The sequence below is a fragment of the Cyrtonyx montezumae genome, unplaced genomic scaffold (assembly GCF_038088225.1).
Source record: "Cyrtonyx montezumae isolate F1298 unplaced genomic scaffold, pur_monq_1.0 scaffold_14, whole genome shotgun sequence".
Classification (NCBI taxonomy): Eukaryota; Metazoa; Chordata; class Aves; order Galliformes; family Odontophoridae; genus Cyrtonyx; species Cyrtonyx montezumae.
The window spans coordinates 16,544,410-16,564,740 of NW_027071870.1; the positions used below are offsets into that span (position 1 = coordinate 16,544,410).

Genomic DNA, 20,331 nt, shown 5'->3' on the forward strand with positions numbered 1-20,331 from the left:
AGAAAACCAAGCCCATTCAGCGCTGCAGCAGCAGGCTGCTGTCTCCATCTCATCTAACCATTTGGGTGGGGAAATCTGGAAAGTAAGAATCATCTTGTCAATGCTTTTAGGGCAAGCTGAAATAGAAATTAAGAGAAAAAAAAAACAAACATCCACCCAGAGTGTAAGACTTTGGCTGAGGAGGAGAGATGATTTTGTGTATAATGTGGAAGCTTAGGACATGAAAGTAAGATGATTTTCTTTTCCCAAGGTGAAGCAGAGTACATCTGGATCTCTTGTCTCTGTAGCAGAGCTGTGCATTCCTCCCTTCCCAGCTTCAGCTGATTTTTAGTGAAAACTGAATCATGCTGAGAAACATTTCACATTTGGAAATGAAACATCCGTTTTGCTGCTACTGACAGCAGATTTTAATAGAACCATTCATAAAGGGCCTCAAATTGCAGCACTGCTGTGCACCTTTCCTTCCAGCTACATCACATTTCTTTGCTGTTTCTGAGTGTTCTCACTGACAGGCCTTCCATCCATGCACTGGTTTTGGTGCGTCAACCAAGCGTTATGTCCTAGCCCACAAGTTTTAAGACGTCTTGGTGCCAGCAGATACAGCCAGCATGTACTCAGATATGATGAGAGGGTGGCTCTGCAGAAGGGACTGGGGTTCTGGTTGAGGGCAGGCTGGGGCTGAGCCAGCGGTGTGTAGCCTGGAGCCAAAGGGCCAACTGTACACTGGGGGCACTGGGCCCAGCACTGCTGTCCCACTCTGACTGTGCTGTGTGGCCTCAGGTCAGGGTGGGCACCACATTGTAGGAAACTAATAAGGCTAGTGTAGAGTGTGAAGGAGTGCTACAAAGATGGTGAAGGGTCCAGAGGTCACAATATGTGTGAGGAGCGCTGAGGCCCCTGGGTTTGTTGGGTGCAGAGCAGAGCGAGGGGAGGCATCATGGCGGCTGCAGCTCCTCACAGGGAGCGGAGGGGCAACAACAGGGCCTGAGGGAACAGCACGGAGCTGCCGGGGAGGGACAGCTGGGGGTGAGGGAAAGGCTCTGCCCCAAAGGACGGTGGGCATGGAGCGGGATGCCCAGGGCAGCGGGCACAGCCCTGAATGTTGGAGCTCACGGAGTGTTGGGACACCGCTCTCAGACACAGAGTTAGGTTTGGGTGGTGCCATGTGGGGTTGGACTCAGTGATCCTTACAGGTCCCTTTCAACTCTGGATACGCTGTGATTCTATGCTGACACCCATGGATTCATTGTGCTGAAAGCTCTGTCGTTCGCATTTGGCAGCTGCTCCCGGGCTGCAGCCCCCAGCACACAGAGTTCACGGCACGAAGCAAGCGATCCCAGATGTGTTGGGAGCACGGTGTTGAGTTGCACACCTTTGCTAACGGGGCAGACCTGCTTGCGTTTGCGCTTTCGGAGCACGGCTGCTATCAGCTCATCGTCCCCCCTGTGTGGGACAATGGAAAATGGGAAGTTCAGAAGCCCTGCAGAAACTTGGAGCGCTCAGGTGCAGAGCTCAAGCCCTGCCAAAAGGACTTGGGGATGATTTATCAGCCTCACGCTCCGGCCAAAGCTAAAAACCAGACTTTACAGCCCTGTTAATATTGATACAAAAAACAGAAAGGGAAAAACATCACTGGTCAGCTTAAAAGAAAACAAAAATTGAAGCAGCGATAATAGCTGTGAGGGGGGTACTACTGCGTAGTTTTGAGTGGGAAACTTTCTGCTGTATAGCTAAAAAAAAAAAACAACCCAAGCATCCGGCTAGCAGCTAAAGGCACCTAATGCAAATCCCACTGTTTTCCACCAGCTTGTCACGTGTAAGGATCTGTGCAGCTGCTTGCCTTTCCTGTGTAGGCTACTTGTATCAATCCAAAGCCCTTTTCTGCCTCATACAAGGCTTTTGCCGCATCTTTCTTAGTACGAAACACAGGGAATGTTTCTTACTGAGCTTTGACTGCAGGATAGCTTCTCTAAAATAGTTTATAATTAGGTTGGTGAGGCATTGGCACAGGTTGCCCAGATGATGGATGCACCGTCCTCAGAGACACCCAAGGTGAGGCTGCACGGGGCTCTGAGCACCTGGTCAAGCTGTAGGTGTTCCTGCTCATTGCAGAGAGTTGGACCAGATGACCTTTAAGTGTCCCTCCCAACTCAAACAATTCTGAGATTCTCTGCAAGCTGCATTTTATGCATGTGCTATTGAGCATTTATCCTGTGGTAGACAAAGCAGAAAGTGTCAAAGCTGTCATACCTCCCCCAGCAGCTTCTGTTCAGGCTGCAGTTCTTCAGGGGGCTGCCTGCCAGCACAGGGAGCTGCTGTTATAGGGGATCCCACTGCACTGTGCCAGACCCTGGGGGAGGGACGCTGGCAGGGCTGCCTCTGCTGGGGATGATTTTTTTCCCTCCAGGGTTAAAAAGCAGCGTATTGTCATCTCAGCTTTCCTTTCCACATGTGCCTTACAGCCTCAGGATGCAGTGAGTTTTGGCTGCTTTCTTTGGAAATTCAGTCTTTCAAAAAAAAAAAAATTTGTTTGTGCATAAATGTGACAAATGTAAAAACTGCAGGCAGGTAAGGACTACTTCCTTCAGAAGGAAAGCAACAATTGTCTGTGAGTTAGAACAAAACACAATAGATGTTTGGCAAAAATAATAAGGCAAGTATATTAAAAAAAATAGCAATTGTAATTTTAGACTGCAAGGTTAAAGCCATCTCCTCTAATCACACAGCAACACCTGCACCACACTGCCTCCCCCAGCTGCAGCAAGGGAATGGGCTCAGACCCATAAAACACCAGGCAGTGTTTCCACGGGCAGTGGTGCTCAGTTCTGATCACCAAGTGAGGCACGCCAGCAGGACAGCCTGCTGCACTGAATTTCAAGGAAGATGGCTCAAGATCTGCTTTCAAGAGCTGCCTCAAACTCCCTGTTAGAGCAGTACATCTGTATGTTATTAAACCACAAACACATTGAAATGCTGGACCCCCCTCAATCCCTGCAGAAAGGTAATTATTAATTGGGTGGCTGCTGCAGCCCAGAGGAGTGATTTTTACTTACCTGTGTCCTGTGTATTCCATGGCAGTCACAATTTCTAAAGGCTTGCACAGATTTTCTCCCATGCCCAGCCTCCAAAACATGACCAGGTTTACCATGGCTGTTTGTAAAGGAGCAGTTTATGGGCACACCTCAGCATTGTGACTTCTGTGTCACACAGTCCAGCAAAACACAGCACTGTGCTTGCTGCCTATGCTTCTTCTCATCTGTATGGATTTTACAAAGACTTAATACTTCTCCTCTTCCTTCTGTTGCATCTAAGATCCAACTGGGCAAAAATGTGCTTAAAGCTACCAGTGGTCTAAAACAGGCTAAAAAAGCATCTTGCTTTGCTCATTTTTTAGTAATCTCTTAGGTGTAAATTATGTGCAAGCATAACCTGTGATTTTGAAAGTGGGTCTCTTCAATCTCAGGATAACCCTAACTGGCCCTCCCCAGAAGAGGAAAGCTGGAAAAACAGCTCCCTGCTGGGAGAAGCACACCTCCTCCCAAAAGCGTGCCTCACATAACCAAGTAAAATAGTCCACATTCAACTCCAATTTAAACAATAACAATAATATTAATAATAATGAAAGATTCTTGTATGGCTCTCTTGCTGCAGAACTCAAGATTTCCTGGTGGATGCATTCTGGAAACATACTTTCCCAATGGGAACAGATCCAAAGAAAGAGAACAGATCAGTGGTCACAAGTGCAACTAGGAAGCACTGTAACTGATGGGACTGCTGAGCAGCTGAGGGCAAGCCCACCTCAGGAATGAGGCTGGCAGCCCTTGTATGGGTAGACGCAGTAGGTACTGCAAACTAGGGAGTGCCCCCACACTTGAGGTCACTCCCCTGCTGGCTATCCAGCTGGAACAAAGACAACACAAACAGCAAAACGCTTCAGAAAATCAGTTTCATGTGTAGTTGTGAGGTGACAAAATAATCTGAGTGTTATAGAAAGGAACATACAGGAATTTTTAAGGCATCTGAATGAGAAGTGGAAGCAAACCCTAAAAGAAGGTGTTCTCTTACTAAAAGACTGCTATTATCCATGCCTAGAAAATCTGAGTAGCACAAATAAGACTGGCAACTCCAATTTTAAAGCTGAGTAGAACAAGTTAAAGGAGCATAAAACTCTGCTATAATCTCTACACCCAACACAATTGGGCAAAGGCAGATCCTCAAGTCTTTATACTTCAGCAATTCATAGAATTAGCCGATCAGTTCAACACTTTAAGAAAAAAGTTTTTCTTCCCAAAGTGACTCATCAGTACTTGTGCCATCTAGTGGCTCGCTGCTTCAGGCAAATGCATTGGTAGGTAGTAAAAGCCTCTGGTGAAGGCTGTTTCTTTAACATACAGTGGTCAGTCTTCTGAAAGTCTGGAATATGCACTGCTGAACACTACTGCTGACTGGGAGTGTGTCACAAGAGAAACTCAAGCTCTTCTCCAGACACTTGTCTGCATGAAATACCCATTTTCTCTTTTTTCAGAAAGGCCTCATATTGCCTCCAATTAAACCAGTAATGGTATGCTGAGCACAGTTTCCATCACAACAGTGGATCCTTTACAGTAACAAGGCTCTCCTCATTCCCAATAATTAGGGTCTGAATGCCGAATCAAGCTTTATAGCTTCATGCACACCTTGTTTTTCCATACGTTTCACTTGAGAAATAGAACTACAGTTTGAATTTGGATTCCTTTGCTTGCAAAGCTCTGCTCGCTAGTTCAGCTCTCTCTTTTAACAAGCTAGCTTCTTCAGCACTGTTTTGGACTTGAGCATTTTTCACTAAGAAATGGGTGAGGAACAGTTTCAAGCCTTCCCGGAGCACTCCCAGTTTGGGGTTGTCAGATATCCTGTAAAGGTACGAAGCAAAACATAGTTATTAGGCTTCGACCATTTTAAAAGTTTTTTTTTTTTCCCCCATCATCATCTTCAAATAGAAATGGTAAAAAAATAAATTCAACCTAAAAAAGGTGATTTTTCTAAAGAAGCCTTTAAATTAAAAACAGGTCTACACTAATCTGGCAAACAGCCCAAATAATACTCAACATGCAATTGGTCCTCAGCAGTAAATTGGAATATGAGAGTATCAGACTTGCTTTAGGTAAGCAGTTACACTACAGAAAACAAACACCACCCCAAAGCCAAGGCCAACACTGTATCTGAAATTTCTCATGTTACAGCATAACAGTTGAAACAACTTCCCCTTAACTTTGTGTGACACTGTGACTACGACACAACTTACTTCCCGGACTAAGCTGTAAATGATGGCTGTCTCCACTGCAACTGAAACACTGGAACTCAATTTCACACGGGCGTTTCCAGATACGTTTGGTGGATTAGGTGAGACAGAATCATTAGGACAATATTTTAGTCCCTTCAAAAGAGCTGATGTCTTTTGAACATCGAGGACAAAGATTTATAAAAAATCCCTGTCCCATGTATAAAAATAAGATCTTCCACACAATATTCATTAAAAAATAAAAAACCCAAACCCCTGAAGCTTTCCCTCATTAGTAGAAGAAAAAAAAAGATTATAATGAAGAATTTATAAAGCAATCTACTGGCAAAGACTAAATCTCAGTGCACACAGATGGCAAAGCAATAAGATACGCTGGGTTACAGAGCTCTGCTCATGAAAATCCTGTGAAACATACATAATAAGGCTTTCAGATATTCGATGTAATACTTTTCACAGATGTATGTGTATCAGGACCTGCACTAACAAAACAGAAATAACTGCTGCCCCCTCACTTCCAGCTTCCCCCAGGCAAGTCTGCTTTTCAAGAGTAGATGTATGGCCTTCTGAAAAGGCAGTGTATAATTCCAAACGAAATCAGAGAAGCTCTTATCTTTTTAAATTACTACTAATGAAGGATTCCCTGGAGATTTCTGCGATGACTTACCTCCCAAAAATATCATTAATGTCATCTTCATCTGTTTTGACTAACAGCATGCTTAACACTTGTCGCAAGAAACGGACTTTGGGTTTATCCAGATCACCAAATTCAATTACCTGGTTTAGAACAGAGAAAATTCATTCAGCTCAAGTATTTCTAACAAATGAATCCTCTTCACAGTGAACACAGCTCTTAGGAAATCTGCTGCCCTCCCATATATACAGTCTGAGGTTCAGCACAGAAGAATTATCTGAGAACACTGCCTCCATAAAGCCAATCAATAACGAAGCAGTGAAGTTTCTAAGGAATAACTAGCAGTAGCAGAATACAAATATATACATTTTCAATTAGATAAATACTTCAGAAGTACCTAGAACAATCTAGAATATTGCCTGCTTGCCGCATTGCAATCAGTCTTCTAAATAAATTCTACATCTCCTCAGTCTGAAATCCAAGCACTCAGTGTATTTCTTCCTGGTCTAATAAAAACCAACAGCACTAAAACGAATGGCACAAAATCCAAGGCCTGCTAATGAAACGGCTTCAGTTCCCAGATATTCTTCATGAAAATAACAATTTCATGAGTGTTTTACATATGGAATCCTACAGGGATTTTAATGGTTTGTTTACTCTGTACACGTAGTGGGGATCCAGTAACACTGCCTTTGCGAACAGTTGTGAGACCAAAGCACCTGTTTCAAGGCAGCTTCTCAATTTGGGAGAGCAGCACCACCGGTTCCCCAGGTTATGTCAGTATGACAGATGCATCCCCCATGAATTAGGGACTGAAGTGCAGCCCAGCACATGAAAAAAATGGGTTTGGTGCAGAAGCCAAGATGGCAAGGCAGTTACCCAAGCCTACAAGGCTCAGTGGACTCATTACCCAATACAAAGATGTTTCTATATTGTGTTCTTCGTGAATTCTGTATGTCTAGGCCACCCCAGGTTCCTCTACCCCAAAAGGACAGCATAAGAGAAGTCAATGAAATGAATCTGCTGATTTTAGAACAAGTTTCATTTGTATGACAACAAACAGCTTAACACCACCTAGGTAACAGAGAGTATACATTTTCCATAGAACTTGTAAATACGAAGAGAGCACACAGATATTTTAAAGGAAAATGCACCAACCTTGAGAACTGAAAGTGGCAGTGACTTTGTCCTTACTAAGTGAACCAACAGTGATACCAAGTTGGAGATGGCACTGGCAGACAGGTTTCCCAAATCTTTGATTTTGTCCCAAATACTAAACTGAAATGTCACCTAAATATCAAAGGAAAAATGAAACAAAACAACTAAATGACTGTTTAAGTGAGAAACAGCAAAATCTTTGCACCTTCTATTCCTTATGAGGCCTCTGTTCACCAGGAAATGCTTGATCAGACTGTTCAATTTCTTTTCAAATGTGTGATACAGAAGAATGCAAAATCATCTGTGGAAGGTATTTTGTTTCGTACTCAGATCATAACAGGCATGCACCTGCTGTCAGGTGCTTAGTAACTGTCTATCTATAATAATGGTACTGAAAGTAGGAACTTCTTTACCTGAAATCGTCTTTCATATCCACAGATTTTGCTAGCCAGAAATGCATAGAAGGGGTTATACGTTTTCTCCTGCAAGCAGCAATAAAGGATAACGTGAACAATTTCTCTCTCCTGCTGATCTTTCAATCCAAGCCTAAAATTTAGGCAAGAGAATAAAAATAGTTTAGTAAGGGGAAAAAACTAACAAACTGCTACAACGATCAACATTTTTAATACCTTCAAAACAAGACAGAACAAAAAAAAACCCACAGACAAATCTCATTCACCTCCAGCTGTTTGGAAGTTCTTACAGAATCCTTAAAGCACTGAATAGAAACAAAGCCTTCACACTGTAAGCTAAGTCAGTAGTCTGGTTTGGCAACAGAGAAGTGTTACAGCATGAGTGGTGCTAAAGGAGACGCAAAACAAGACCACAGCAGACGGGGGTGGAATGATACAAGAGCAGTTATTTCTGGGTAAGGGGAAAGTAGCTCACTCCCTGTTTGTAACTCTCCACAAAGGAAAACAGAGATGACGACCAGTCACCATGGAGTCTGTCACTGTTTGCACCTTTGAAAGCAGAAGTACTGCAGCAAGCACTGTAACTCAGCGTACCGATACAGAGGATCGAGTGTTGGTAGGTTACTATCAATATTCAGTATCAAAATAAAAGCAAATTAACAATATCAGGAACAACTTGCACTGTCTGTCTCCCAACATCAAGGCCAAGGACAAACAGCCTTCCACTTGAACATTTGACCACCCTGAAAGAGGGCTGAGGCACTCTGGCAAGGAATAGCAACTAACTCACAGTGCACCTGTTCTTGTGAATAAAATGATTTAGCTTCCAGGGCTGTCAAACACTTGGCAGAGTTAAAACCAATTAAAATGAAGAATGCTTAATATTATAATCTGAAAAATGTCAAACAAAATTATTTTCATTGCTTCAAGCTCAAGTTTCTCATGGCATTAATATAACTCAAATGTATTCTCTAACTAAGTTCGACCCCACTGGAACTTGCTCCACAGTCTGCAGAGCACAGGCTGTATAGTTTGTGTCCAACAGCCATTGGCTGTATTCTCCTCCAGACATCTGCCATTACATTTGATCATAGATATGTATCAGAAAAAAAATACCACCATTCAGCCAAAGGACAGAACTTAGGGTTTTACAACTGAAAAATTCGGGATGATTTCTAGGTTGACTTTTAATCAGTGGTGAAAGCTTAAGTCTGGTTTCCCAAAACAGAACAGCACTCTATCTGCAAGTCTGGGATATCATTAATTTGCTCTCCTATCTCCAAGGTGTGTCTCAGTTGGTTACAGAAGCCTCTTCAGAAAAAATTGCACAGGTACTCAGCTATCTGGAACATATTTAAGAGATGGCTTATGAAGTTACACGGCAGTCATACATTGGTACACGCTCTGTTTCTTTACTCATTATCACTTCTAACACGACTCAGATATTTTGGAAATATGTTGCCAAACATTTGTAACTAAGTATAACAGCAATTTGAAATATGGTTTTGTTCTTACCTTCATTTGCTCAGGCCCAGCAGTACTATGCTTTTTTTCAGACCTCATATTCCTAAACAACCTCACCACGAAGCCATACAGATTTCAGAAGCCTGATAATTTTAGATAAAGAAGCTGCAACCACCTCACTTAAATGGCTCAAGAGGTACAGCACCCTCGTGGACTTGCAAGTCTCCATCACCTTAAAAACTTCCCTCTGTATATGGAATAACTACCTCTAAAGAAGGCATTTTATCACCAGCACACGCTGCCTCTAAGTAGGTTAGGTATCAACAGCAGAAGCTCACAACTATCACTGGCTTCAGATCAAAACCAATAACATTCAATATCAGCTTTTAAAACACAGTGCAGGAGATTGCAGCAGATACAGTCACATATTCTGAATTGCACAACACAGTACAACAGGATATCTAAGACTTCCACAACTGTTTCAATGTTTTTGTCAAATGTAGAGCTTTTCAAGTTCTTCACGTCTATGAAATAGCTTAAGAAACTGCCTGTCCATCAAATCTAAAAAGCACTCATCCTTTCTCCAGTGTGAATATGTGCTTTGGTAAGGATGTGCAGCCTTTCAGATAATGAAGTGGATCGAGTCTCACACTGGCTCCAGTCATGTTCCCAACACTTCCAAGTCGAGCCACTTCAGGGAGCTGTTGTGGCTACAAACTACTGGCTTCCTTCTGTTGAAAGGAAGACTGAAAGAAGCAAATTACAACAGCTTGGATTTAAAATGGTTTAAATCACCATTTAACCACACCTCAACTCTGCCAGAAACCGAGCAGCAGATGAATCAACAAGCACAACTGAAGTACATCTTCATGCATTTCTCAAGAGACTGACACCAAGCACATGAAAATAAACTTCCAAACACTCTGGAAAACATTTTCATATTGGAGTTCATTCCTTCAGTGACAATTCTGTGTACTTTCCATTATACTCTGCCAGATGTGGGCAGATTTTACAGTCCTCCCCTCTCTGCATTTGCTGCATAAAAATCAGTATTGACGCACATCAAGCAATCTGCAGACGTAGTTTTTCTGACAAGCCTGTGTGTATACAGATTTGTATACTAGCTTAAATAGCACAGATGAGAGGCAAGGATCAATTTGCAAATTGAGCTACCAGGCCTTGGCAAGAACTGCAGCAGCAGCAGCTAATTTCTTTTAATTGAACACAGCCATATTAAGATATTGGAATGAGTCCACTGCAGTCTTAAATCCAAGCTGTGTTTTGCAGAAGTGGCATTTAATCAAATATTAGTTGACTTTATTACAGAGTCTGTTTTGGTTTGGTTAGCAAATTAAATAATTGCATGCCATCCTGGTAAAACAATTCCTTTGAATTACAAGGCAGCAACAGGAAAGTTCAGACCTGATCTCCCCCTTCCCAGTTACTGAAGACTTGCAATTAATATTCTGACAGACACAAAGAATAACTTAGTTTGAGCTCTTCCCTGAACACAGTCTTCTAAAAAGCTGTTTGCTAAGTGTTGTGGAAACTGGTCTTACCATGATATGTGACCCTGGAGCAAATCCAAAGCTAATCAATTCTCCAGGATAGAACATATTCTGCAGGGAAGCTCAGGTGCTAGAACACCACTACAAGTACAGACAGAGACGTACAAGGTGGCAAAAGCAAGTGTGGACCAGGATCCACTAGACTGGGATCCATATTTTTTCAATGGAAAAAAATCACAGAGGTTCCTTAAATCAAAAGATGACGTAAATCACAGTTCTGCACATGAATGCCAACAACAGGAGCTACTTACTTCCCCTGATTGCCAGTCAGTTCTGCCTGACCCTCAGTAGTCCTTACAGAATTCTGATCCCCCTCTCATCCTTATACTCCATCCTCATGTGGATCCCTAGTTACACACTTTTGTGATCATATTATTGATTAAATGCTGTTAAGCCCGGACAGCAATGTTAGTTTTCCTACCCTGCCAATGCTAGTTTTACTTCTGGGCTTTCTTCTGACCTTGTCAGTACTTACTTAAGTAGCTTTTCAAAGGCATCCATGAAGTCTTCACTTGTCATCAATACACAGAAAATACTTCTCCTGATATCAGTGTTCATCCTCTGCTTACGAGCAAGTTCCATTATCTTTGAACTCACCTGAAAAAAGAAAAAAAAGCTTTAATAGAGCTATTTCTGTGCAGCCTCCAATAGGACCATTAACAAAATCTCCAGTAAATGGTAAAGCATGAATCCAAAGGTCCTGAACTTTTGTCCAGTAGAGGTACAGGCATCAGCAGGAGCTTTTTCAACTATGGAAATCTAGTTTAATTGTGCCAATTATTTTGAAGAAGTGTTTCACTAATGTATGGGACCATGCCATTACCACCTCAACAAATTACTTTTATAATCAACTTAGATATATGCCACCCGTGGGCAGATAACACTACATACAAGGATTCAAATAATCAAAGCTACTTGAAGTATCTTCTTCCATTTCATGTAACAGGTTACTTTGGCAATGCCAAAGTTAAAATTGCACAGGATAAAAAACAAATAGACAAACAAACAAACTACAGTGAAGCATTATGAGAATAACAGCTCTTACGGAGGTCACGAGTCCAACATTTTGAAAATTTTAAGACCAGAATTCACAATTCATCAGTTTCAACTTGCAGGAGTCCACAAAGTGGGCTCCAAAATGAGTTATTCACCTATATCAAGAATATTCAGAAGAACAAAGACAACAATTAGATTTATAACCAGTCCTGCTTGGATTTACCTTTCCAATATGCAATTTTTGCTGAGTCTTGCTGTCTGTGTTACTGATCATTGGTGCTCCACTCCAGGATGACCCTACGATCCACCAGCGACCAACCCGATCAGCATTGAGGAGGGACTCCAGGGAGACACGGAGCTGCGTTTCTTTTCCACCACTACTGCTGTGAACCTTGAAGAACAAGAATAGTGTTTTGGAAGACATTCTTTTAAGATACTTTAACTATTTAAAATCACTGTTAATGGAATGGGAATGGTTTTAAACTAAGACAGCTGAGATTGAGGTTAGATGTTAGGAGGAAGTTTTTCACTCAGAGGGTGGTAACGCACTGGTTGTGGATGCCCCATCCCTGGAGGCATTCAAGGCCAGGCTGGGTGTGACTCTGGGCAGCCTGTGCTTGGTGACCTGGTCCAGTGGTTGGAGACTCTGCCCATGGCAAGGGGGTTGAAACTCAATGATCCTTGAGGTGCTTTTCAACCCAGGCCATTCTGTGATTCTATGGTTCTATGATACTTTTAAATAAATGTTTTGAAGAAATACAGAAAACTTCAAAAGACCTCCAAGAGATCTACTTCCACAATCTGCTCTTCCAAGCAGCAACCTGAAAAAAATTTACCAATTTCCCTTTTGCTCTAGTTTCCCAAACTGACAAAGTTGATCAAATCTGTGCTTAGAAACTTCTGACTTTTATTTTTCCTTATTTTTTGATGATAAAAGAAAAAAGAAAGTATCTACCTGCCCGTCCAAAAACAAACAACTCAATTACAATTCAGATTTGATGAGATGACATTGGAAACTAACTGAAGCATTTTTACAATCCTGTCATAACCTTCCTTTTGACTGTTCATGATCAAACACAACGACAAACTGCCACATGCTCTGTACAACAAAAAAAAAAAATCCATTTTCAAACAAAACAGGAATATTCAACAACAGATCTAGAAGTGTACTAAGAGGATTGTGAAAAATTAATAGAGGAAATTCTACAGTGCATGTTGTACTTACAAGTTTCTGAAAAATAACACTTTGCAGACAGGAGGGTCTTTGCAGACACACTAGAACCAGATTCAAATCTAGCAAACAAATTCATTTTCACCAGAGACAAATGTTTTCAAGCCTTTTATACTGAATTATTTTAGACACTCAGCACAAGGTTCCCAAATATGAAAACAAGGAAAAATAAAGCAATACATGCAAGTTTTCAGAACTTAAACTATGGAAAAAAAGAACTTGTCATGATGACTCATTTCTCCTACACGATCATTAAACATTCCACAGTCTCTGTCATGTAAAGGACTTTGCCTCAGCATCTTTGATTAAGTACTATGTACTCTAGCAGAACATTCTGCAGAAGGCTGGCTGGCAGGAGACTGTTCAAGTGCTAAAGTCATTTTTGACCACAAGACTTAAACATTGTTATAAGAATTGCTATATAACATATATTAAAAAAAAGTATTTTATGTGTCCACACATGCACACAATATGCATATATGTATTATATAAACATAACTATCTTCTATACTACATATTACACAGTTTCTTACACATCATCAAGCTGACATAAACCAGAATTAATTATCTGTAGTGTAAGAACAGCTGTACTGTATCTGACAAGGAAGTTCTCACCAACGCTCTTTGCAGTTTGCGGAGTTTTTCAACTGGTTCGGGATCATAGCCAGGAATCTTACGCATGTCATTATTCCTTAGTGCCAACATAGTCTCCAGCATAAAACGAACCTACAAGGGAAAGAAATATTTATGTGAACTATGTGTTGCAAGTTTGCTTAATAAAGCAGGAAATGTGTTTGGAAAATAATGCTCTGTGGGAATAAACAACTGATCTGGTAACGTACTTTGAGATTTGGATGATGTGAACACAAATACGGAGAAGGATGTTTACTTTAACTCCTATTGTATTAATTGGTGTTCAAACTTGAATTCAAAGTCGTAGGTGCTAAACACCAAACTTTTTGAAGTGTAAAAAAGCATCACGGAACGCAAGAATTATCCATTGCATAACACAACAGCTCTACTTTCATCAGCTGCAAGACAGGTAAGGAGAAAGTGAACAAACACAATGACTGAGATCTAACTGAGAACCTAGAGTACAGCAGAAAGCATTCTGGTAAATTAACACATGTGCCCAAACACTTAGCAAGGTTGATTCAGAAAAGAAAATCCTTCATACACACATACTCGAGTCTGATCCTTAAATTCCTTCTCTGCTGTGTTTGCTTTGCTCTGGGCTTCACTGATCAGGTCCTTCAAAGCCAACGCATCATCTTTTCTTAAGGAAAAGCCCACGTTTTTCAGAAGAAACAAAATCAGTTCAATATCTTTTTCAGTGAAACTGCTAACAAGCTTCTTCAGAATATCAAAGATCAGCAGGCAATGAACTACGTGGAAGTTATAAAGATGGGCAATCAAGGCAAGCAGATTTTCACATTCTTTCCCTTCAGCATCTCTTCGACTGAGTTCATCAAATTTCTTCACCACAGCTTCCAAGAAGTGAGCACCGACCTGGCAATAGTTCCAATCAGAAAAAAAAAAAGTCAGCCTTTAAACATTGGTAGATTTTACAGACATCTGCAATATGTTCATTTTGGAAGCATTGCTATTATTAATTTTAAAGAAATATTGTAGTTCCCATCAATAAATATGGATGTACTGTACATATATATAATTATGTCACATTTTCTTAAAGTGTGTATTATTTAACCTCATGCGTACCATACAGATACCTGTTAAAGCCTGTGCAAAAGAAAGCAATGTTCTGAAATTACAGTACACGCAGATCAGAACCTGCTCACACAGTTTTCACAACCATCTCCCCTGCTGTCGGACTGTCAAGCTGTTACTGCTAACCACGTACCCAGTAAAAGCTGCATGTCCAAAATCAAATGCATCACAGTTTAGCATTACAAAAATAAAAAAATAAAAAAATTAACAGATGATGAAGTAAAACAAACCCAACCAAAACCAGTTTTCACTTGCAGAGCATGATCTTGAGCTGGTTTTAAAGTGAGCATAAGACTCAGCCAGCTGTCAGAGGTACAGCTGAAAAAAAAAACCACCTGAAACCTGTATTTATGAGGAAAAAACTAATGCTCAAGACTGGAATTAAAAAGCATATCAAAGCACAGTTGGGTAATGCACACATTACTGCTGGGGTTCAAACACGACTTCCCTCAGCCCACTCTCCTCACCATTACTATCGTGGTAATATTTGCTGGTTGCTTTTTTTATTTTGTCCTGTTTTTAGGTCCTGGCAGCAGCACTGACTTGCACTACAAACCTCCAGCAGCTGAAGATTAAACTATACAGCAATCCCACTGCACAAATGCATGCACACAGCCACTAGAATCTCAACTTTTGCACTGACCAAGCTAATCCAAAATGCAATTGCATTACCACACTTGTGTGCAATGCACAGACTAAATTCATTTCACGGAAAAAAAAACAACCCTATAGCACTTCATAATATAGTTAAATGCTATGAACTTATTGTAGGGGAACTGTTAGGACACAGTTTGGAACTGGTGAATGAGCACCTCGTGAAGGGGTGTGGCTGGCCCAGGGAGCACAGGCAAATTGTTTGCACCTGCACTCCCCACTTGACTAGAAGGGGAGGACCCAGAGTGGAGCTCCCCCAGGCTCATATAAGGACCTGCCATGGAAAGACAAACCTCTCTTGCTTCCTGAGATGGAGTGCTGTATAGCTAGAGAGCCCCTCCAACACATGGGTGAGTTCTGTTCTTTCTGTGTATAGCTGCTGGCCTACCTCTGAATGCTTTGTCTTGTGCTGCTAAGAATCCACCAGAAACGATTTTGCTTCTTCATGAACAGAACTCCTATCATCAAAGGTGTGCAGTAAAAGAGTTATTAGTATAGAAGACAGCCTGAACATCAGCTGCCTATTACTCAGTATTCTAGTAAGCTTCATCTTCTGAACACATTAGATTTCTCCTCTTAAAGTGGTATTATGGTATCATGCATTAGTATTAATAACTTCCTTCCAGGAAGCAGAGGAATGAAACGAAAGACGAAAGCTTAACAGCAAGGCTGCATAGGGAAGCTGGTGTAACTGCATCCATCTGATATTTAATATGGTTTTAGAGCCCATGATATCTGTTGACCCAAATAACAACTGAAGAACTTGCATCAACATGGTTCTTGCACTAAGAGGTAGGATAGGAATGTAATTAGATGGGAGTACTGTGCTGATACACCTCAATTCTCTGAGGAAAACATAAATTTAAGCTAATTTCAATTCTTTTGTAACTTCAGTTTCTTAACACTAAGCAAGAAAGATACCTAAATCAAACTTAAATATAAAAAAACCTGAGAAAACTGCTACAATTCATTAGGTTTTTAATATTTATGGAGTCACATCTAGCTATGACTTACACAACTGGGCTTTAAAAGAACCAAAGGTACTGCTTTCACTGATGTGGAAGGACTCCTTGAAGCGTGGAGTCTCTCTTTATTGCATTTGTGAACTGTGTGTACACTTTCATATGTCCAAGAGAATATCTGTTCAACTTGATGCTGCTTGGTGACACACAATCAGAAATTAAAAGACAATCTGAGCATCAATATGCTCCCCAACTTGCAGCCTTCAAGAGTATTAGTCCCAGCCACAAGAATTACCTCAGTTCCTACTGTATGATGAAGAATGCTGACCAAAAGGACGTGCTCCATCATCAGTCTTGCAGGCATGGCAACTGCAGTAACACAAGCATTCATAAGGATATTTGTTAGAGTTTCATTCATGTCCTTTCTGCTGTTGGCCATGTAAAGTTCTTCCAGCTGTCCACTAATGGAGGACAAATTTGGCTCACTCAACCTATGGAGAAACAAAATAGTGTTCACTAGTTTGCCTGGTAACACAGCTCCACCATTTTCAAAGTATCCAACTTGCAACCTGTTCCTAAATTCACCTAGTTTCTCTAAAATTAGTGAGAAGAAGAATGTAACATTCACTAAACTAAAACCTCTGAATCTGTTACTTTTTAAGAAGTAATTATGAGTAAAATCAGCTGTACAAGCAAAGCAGTGTCACTGTGGTTACTGTTGTATTGAACAGCCTTATTAAAAGCAAGCTTTGCTTTGATCACTTGTAGCTCTGGCACATCACAGTTTTTGGAGAAACTAAGTACAAAAACATTCAGTACTTCTGTAACACATCATGTATAGCAAACCCTGAGTGACTGCACAAACTCTGTTCTGCAGTCTGTGATTTATAAATAATGTCAATAGATTTCTTTATTCTGAAGGCACTCTAAAAATAAAAATGTGCAAGTCTTAATTATTTTTTTGTTTCTTCAGTATTTGAAGTATCATAAAGTTTTTCCTTGGTGGTAATACTGGAGAAAATTAGTTGTATTCAATTTTAACACAAGGGGCTGGTGTGGGAACAACAGGGATCTCACACTGCATTTTTTAAATAGGTGTACTGGGAGGTGCACTTAGAGAATTATAGCTAGTACTTGTGGGCAGCAGCTGTGTGGAATTCAGCCCAATCTTAAATTTATTTTCTAGGCTTTTCAACTTCAATAACTACCAACTTTGAAGAATTTCTGTCAACAAAGATAATTATTATTAAGAATAGCAGACACAGCTGCCAACTTAAAAACAGTTTGCAAAGACAAAAGTTCACATCCAAGGCGCTTTCCTTTGAGTGATGAGCGCTGACACAGAATCAGAAAGATTAATGACTTGTGCTTATTACATTACCTATTAATAAGACCATTCACTATTTTCTTCAGTCTTCCCAATTCTTCTTTTTTCTTGTCATCAAGTACCTCCTGAGCTTTTCTTACTTGAGGGGGAATGTACTTTGTAGCATTCTGATCATGATCCTTATAAAGAAAACAATCACAGCAAACGAGATTAGTATTTAAAATATTTGAGCTTAAGTATATATTTCTATCTAATATTAATGTATCAGACTTTTTGTTAAGCACATAGTAATGCCAAAGGAACAACCTCATTTGGGGAAAAAAGCATGCAGCAAGTTGCTGCTTATGATCAGCTTCAGAGAAGCAAAAGAATTTCTCCCTTCACATGAAGTTTTAAGTAAATTACTTTTAATAAAACTGATATCTTAGGTCCCTGGTTTAACCAGATAGGCAACAGAAACCTCTGCAGGTGAAAGCGTCAGCTGCAGTGGTGCTACCAGATTAACTTGGTGCTGCGGGGCTAAATGTGTTTGGCTTCCTCTTCTCCACTTGTGCTACAAAGCCAACACAAGTAAAATGTCTGGCATCCTCTGGAAGGAGGAGTTCTGTTTCTAACACATATTCAGTGTCTTGTAGGCTCTTTGTGATCTTAGGGAAGTGCTTAATCTGTTTCTGGGACGGTGATGCTTTTGTTTCTTTTATTTGTTGTCTATGCACAAACAAGGTTTTGTGTGTTAAGGTGCAGTGTGCCAGCACAGTGTGTCTCTAGGGCTTGGCAGCAGCTCAGAAGGCAGTGCTGCTGCTGGACCAAGTGTGGTTTTCACCAACACCTCTCCACGCTGAACGAACAGCAAACACCAGTGCTTCGCAGAGGTGACATCAGGTCTGCTTTGCACGTACTCTGATAAGCAAGTTTGTGTTATTTCAAGCCGGCTCCCTACCTCCTGCTCTTCCTCCTCTTCTGGGGCCTCGCTTCCCTCAGGCACTCCACTGTCCTCGGCAGATGAGCTCTCGCTGTCCCACTGTCCTTCTCCATCTGACTCTTCGAAGCTGTCAGAGACCTCTCCCAGCTTCTCGGGGCGCTCCTGTGCTTTCTCAGCGCCCTCCCCACGCCCTCCCGGTTCCGGGCCCTCCTCCTCGTCGCTGCTCTGGCAGAGCCCGGCGAGGCCGGCGCCGGAGCCGAGCGCGCCCAGCACGTAGCCCAGCCCGTCCCGCAGGAAGCTTTGCGGCAGCTCCTCGCTCGCGGCCTCCCCCTTCTTCCTGCGGCGCTTGCCGAGCCTCAGCTGCCTCTCCAGGCGCCGGATCTCCCTGTCCTCCTCCTCGTTGGCCTCCAGTAGGCCCCGCTTCCTCGACGAAGCGGCGGCGGACGCCCGAGGGGCCGCTAGCGGAGGCCGCGGCGCTTTCGGCGGGGGTTTCTTCGGCTGTCGCGGCGGCTCCGGCTGCTTCTTCACGGCGGCGGCGGCGGGCGAGGCTGGAACTGCGGGACGGGCGGCGGGAGCGGGGCCGTCCCCCGTCACTCCGCGTCGGAGGAGGCGGCGGCGGCTCCGCTTCAACCTGCGCTTCTCCTTCCTCGCGTCCCGCCGGCTCTTTCGGCTCGGCCTGTCCGGGCCTTTCAGCAGGAGGTGCTGCTGCGGCGGCTGGTCTCCGGCCGCCTGCACGAAGTCGCGCACCGCCAGCCGCAACCTGTCCAGCTTCCCGCCCGACGGCCGCTTCATCGCGCCCCGAGCCACGCCGCGCCTGGGCGCCGCCATCTTGGGGAACAGCCGCGCGTCGCTTCCGCCTCCCGGGCGCCGCTTTGGGGCTGCAGCGCCCCCTGCTGGACCGGCGCGGGAAGGGCGGGAGAGGCGGCGCCCGGGGGAGCCCGAAGCGGACCCGGAGCCGGGCCCAAGGCACAGGCAGAGCAGGTGGCAGCTGTCTGTCACTTCAGTGATCAGAGGGAATTGCATGTCCTGTGTCACTTTGCTGCTGTCTGCAGGAAAACCAGTTGGCACCTTCATCTTTTTTTCTTTTATTTTTTCCCCTGCTCGGTGTGTGTGTGTGGTCACATGCCCGTGTCCTCCAACCAACTTTGAAATCTAACGGTGACTTCCAGTCATGTTTGGCAGTTCCCAAACACAGTTCAGTTCCCCAAAGCACTGACTTTCCCCACATTTTATGATTTATCAAATTTTCCATAGTAGAGAAAAGACTTTCTCAGCCAAAAAACAAGACTTACACATTAATATACATCACAGAAAATCCAGACAGGAAAGCCTGCACTCAGGTTCAGAGGAAGGATCAGTCATGAATCTCCTGTGGGTACCAAATCCATAGGAAATCAGGTTTATTATTTTGTTCTCTCCTGTTGCATTCCCAAACTCTCTTGAACACTGGAGAGAACTTCAGTTTTAGCTGAAAAATTAACATATTTTTTATTATTACTCTATAGATTATTTTTGCTCTTGAATGCATGTTTCCATACTCTTTCAATGACATCATCTGTCCTAGACGACCCCATGCTTCAGAAATCTAGCATTCTCAAGGCTGGTGTACAATGAATCTTTCCCTCTCAGTGACAAAATATGCTGTGTTGATTTGTCAAGGCATTCCCTTCGCTACATTTAAACTATATATTATGCTCTAATTTATTGGTGTTCTGCTCTTTCTTCGTGCACAGACAGCTCACATGCATTATGCATCCTACTTATAGATTTATTGATAATACTATTCCATCAGCATGCCAGAATGCTAGATAAATACAGCTGAATATAATTTGAGCAAATATTAGATGCTTTTAAAAGTAAGATTTGCATCCTCCTCCTGTCTCATTGTGTAATTTGTCATTCAGGGCAACAAAGCTTTCAAATAATGGGAAATCTCATATTTCTTCAAAGAAAGAGAATGCCAGTATTTACCACCTTCAGCACTTCATGCATCAGAGGA

General features: G+C 42.3%; 1 protein-coding gene across 1 annotated transcript; it reads right to left on the reverse strand.

Moving 5' to 3' along the window:
* Positions 1-4,525: 4,525 nt before the first annotated feature.
* Positions 4,526-19,164, reverse strand: NOM1 (nucleolar protein with MIF4G domain 1). Its single transcript, XM_065731530.1, has 11 exons — positions 18,351-19,164; positions 17,465-17,589; positions 16,379-16,574; positions 13,925-14,248; positions 13,355-13,465; positions 11,732-11,899; positions 10,988-11,109; positions 7,481-7,613; positions 7,068-7,199; positions 5,943-6,052; positions 4,526-4,889 (listed from the first exon to the last, which is right to left on the reverse strand). The coding sequence occupies exons 1-11, from the start codon at positions 19,158-19,160 to the stop codon at positions 4,712-4,714; spliced, it is 2,409 nt and encodes an 802-aa protein (XP_065587602.1). The 5' UTR covers positions 19,161-19,164; the 3' UTR covers positions 4,526-4,711.
* Between the last annotated feature and the right edge of the window lie 1,167 nt (positions 19,165-20,331).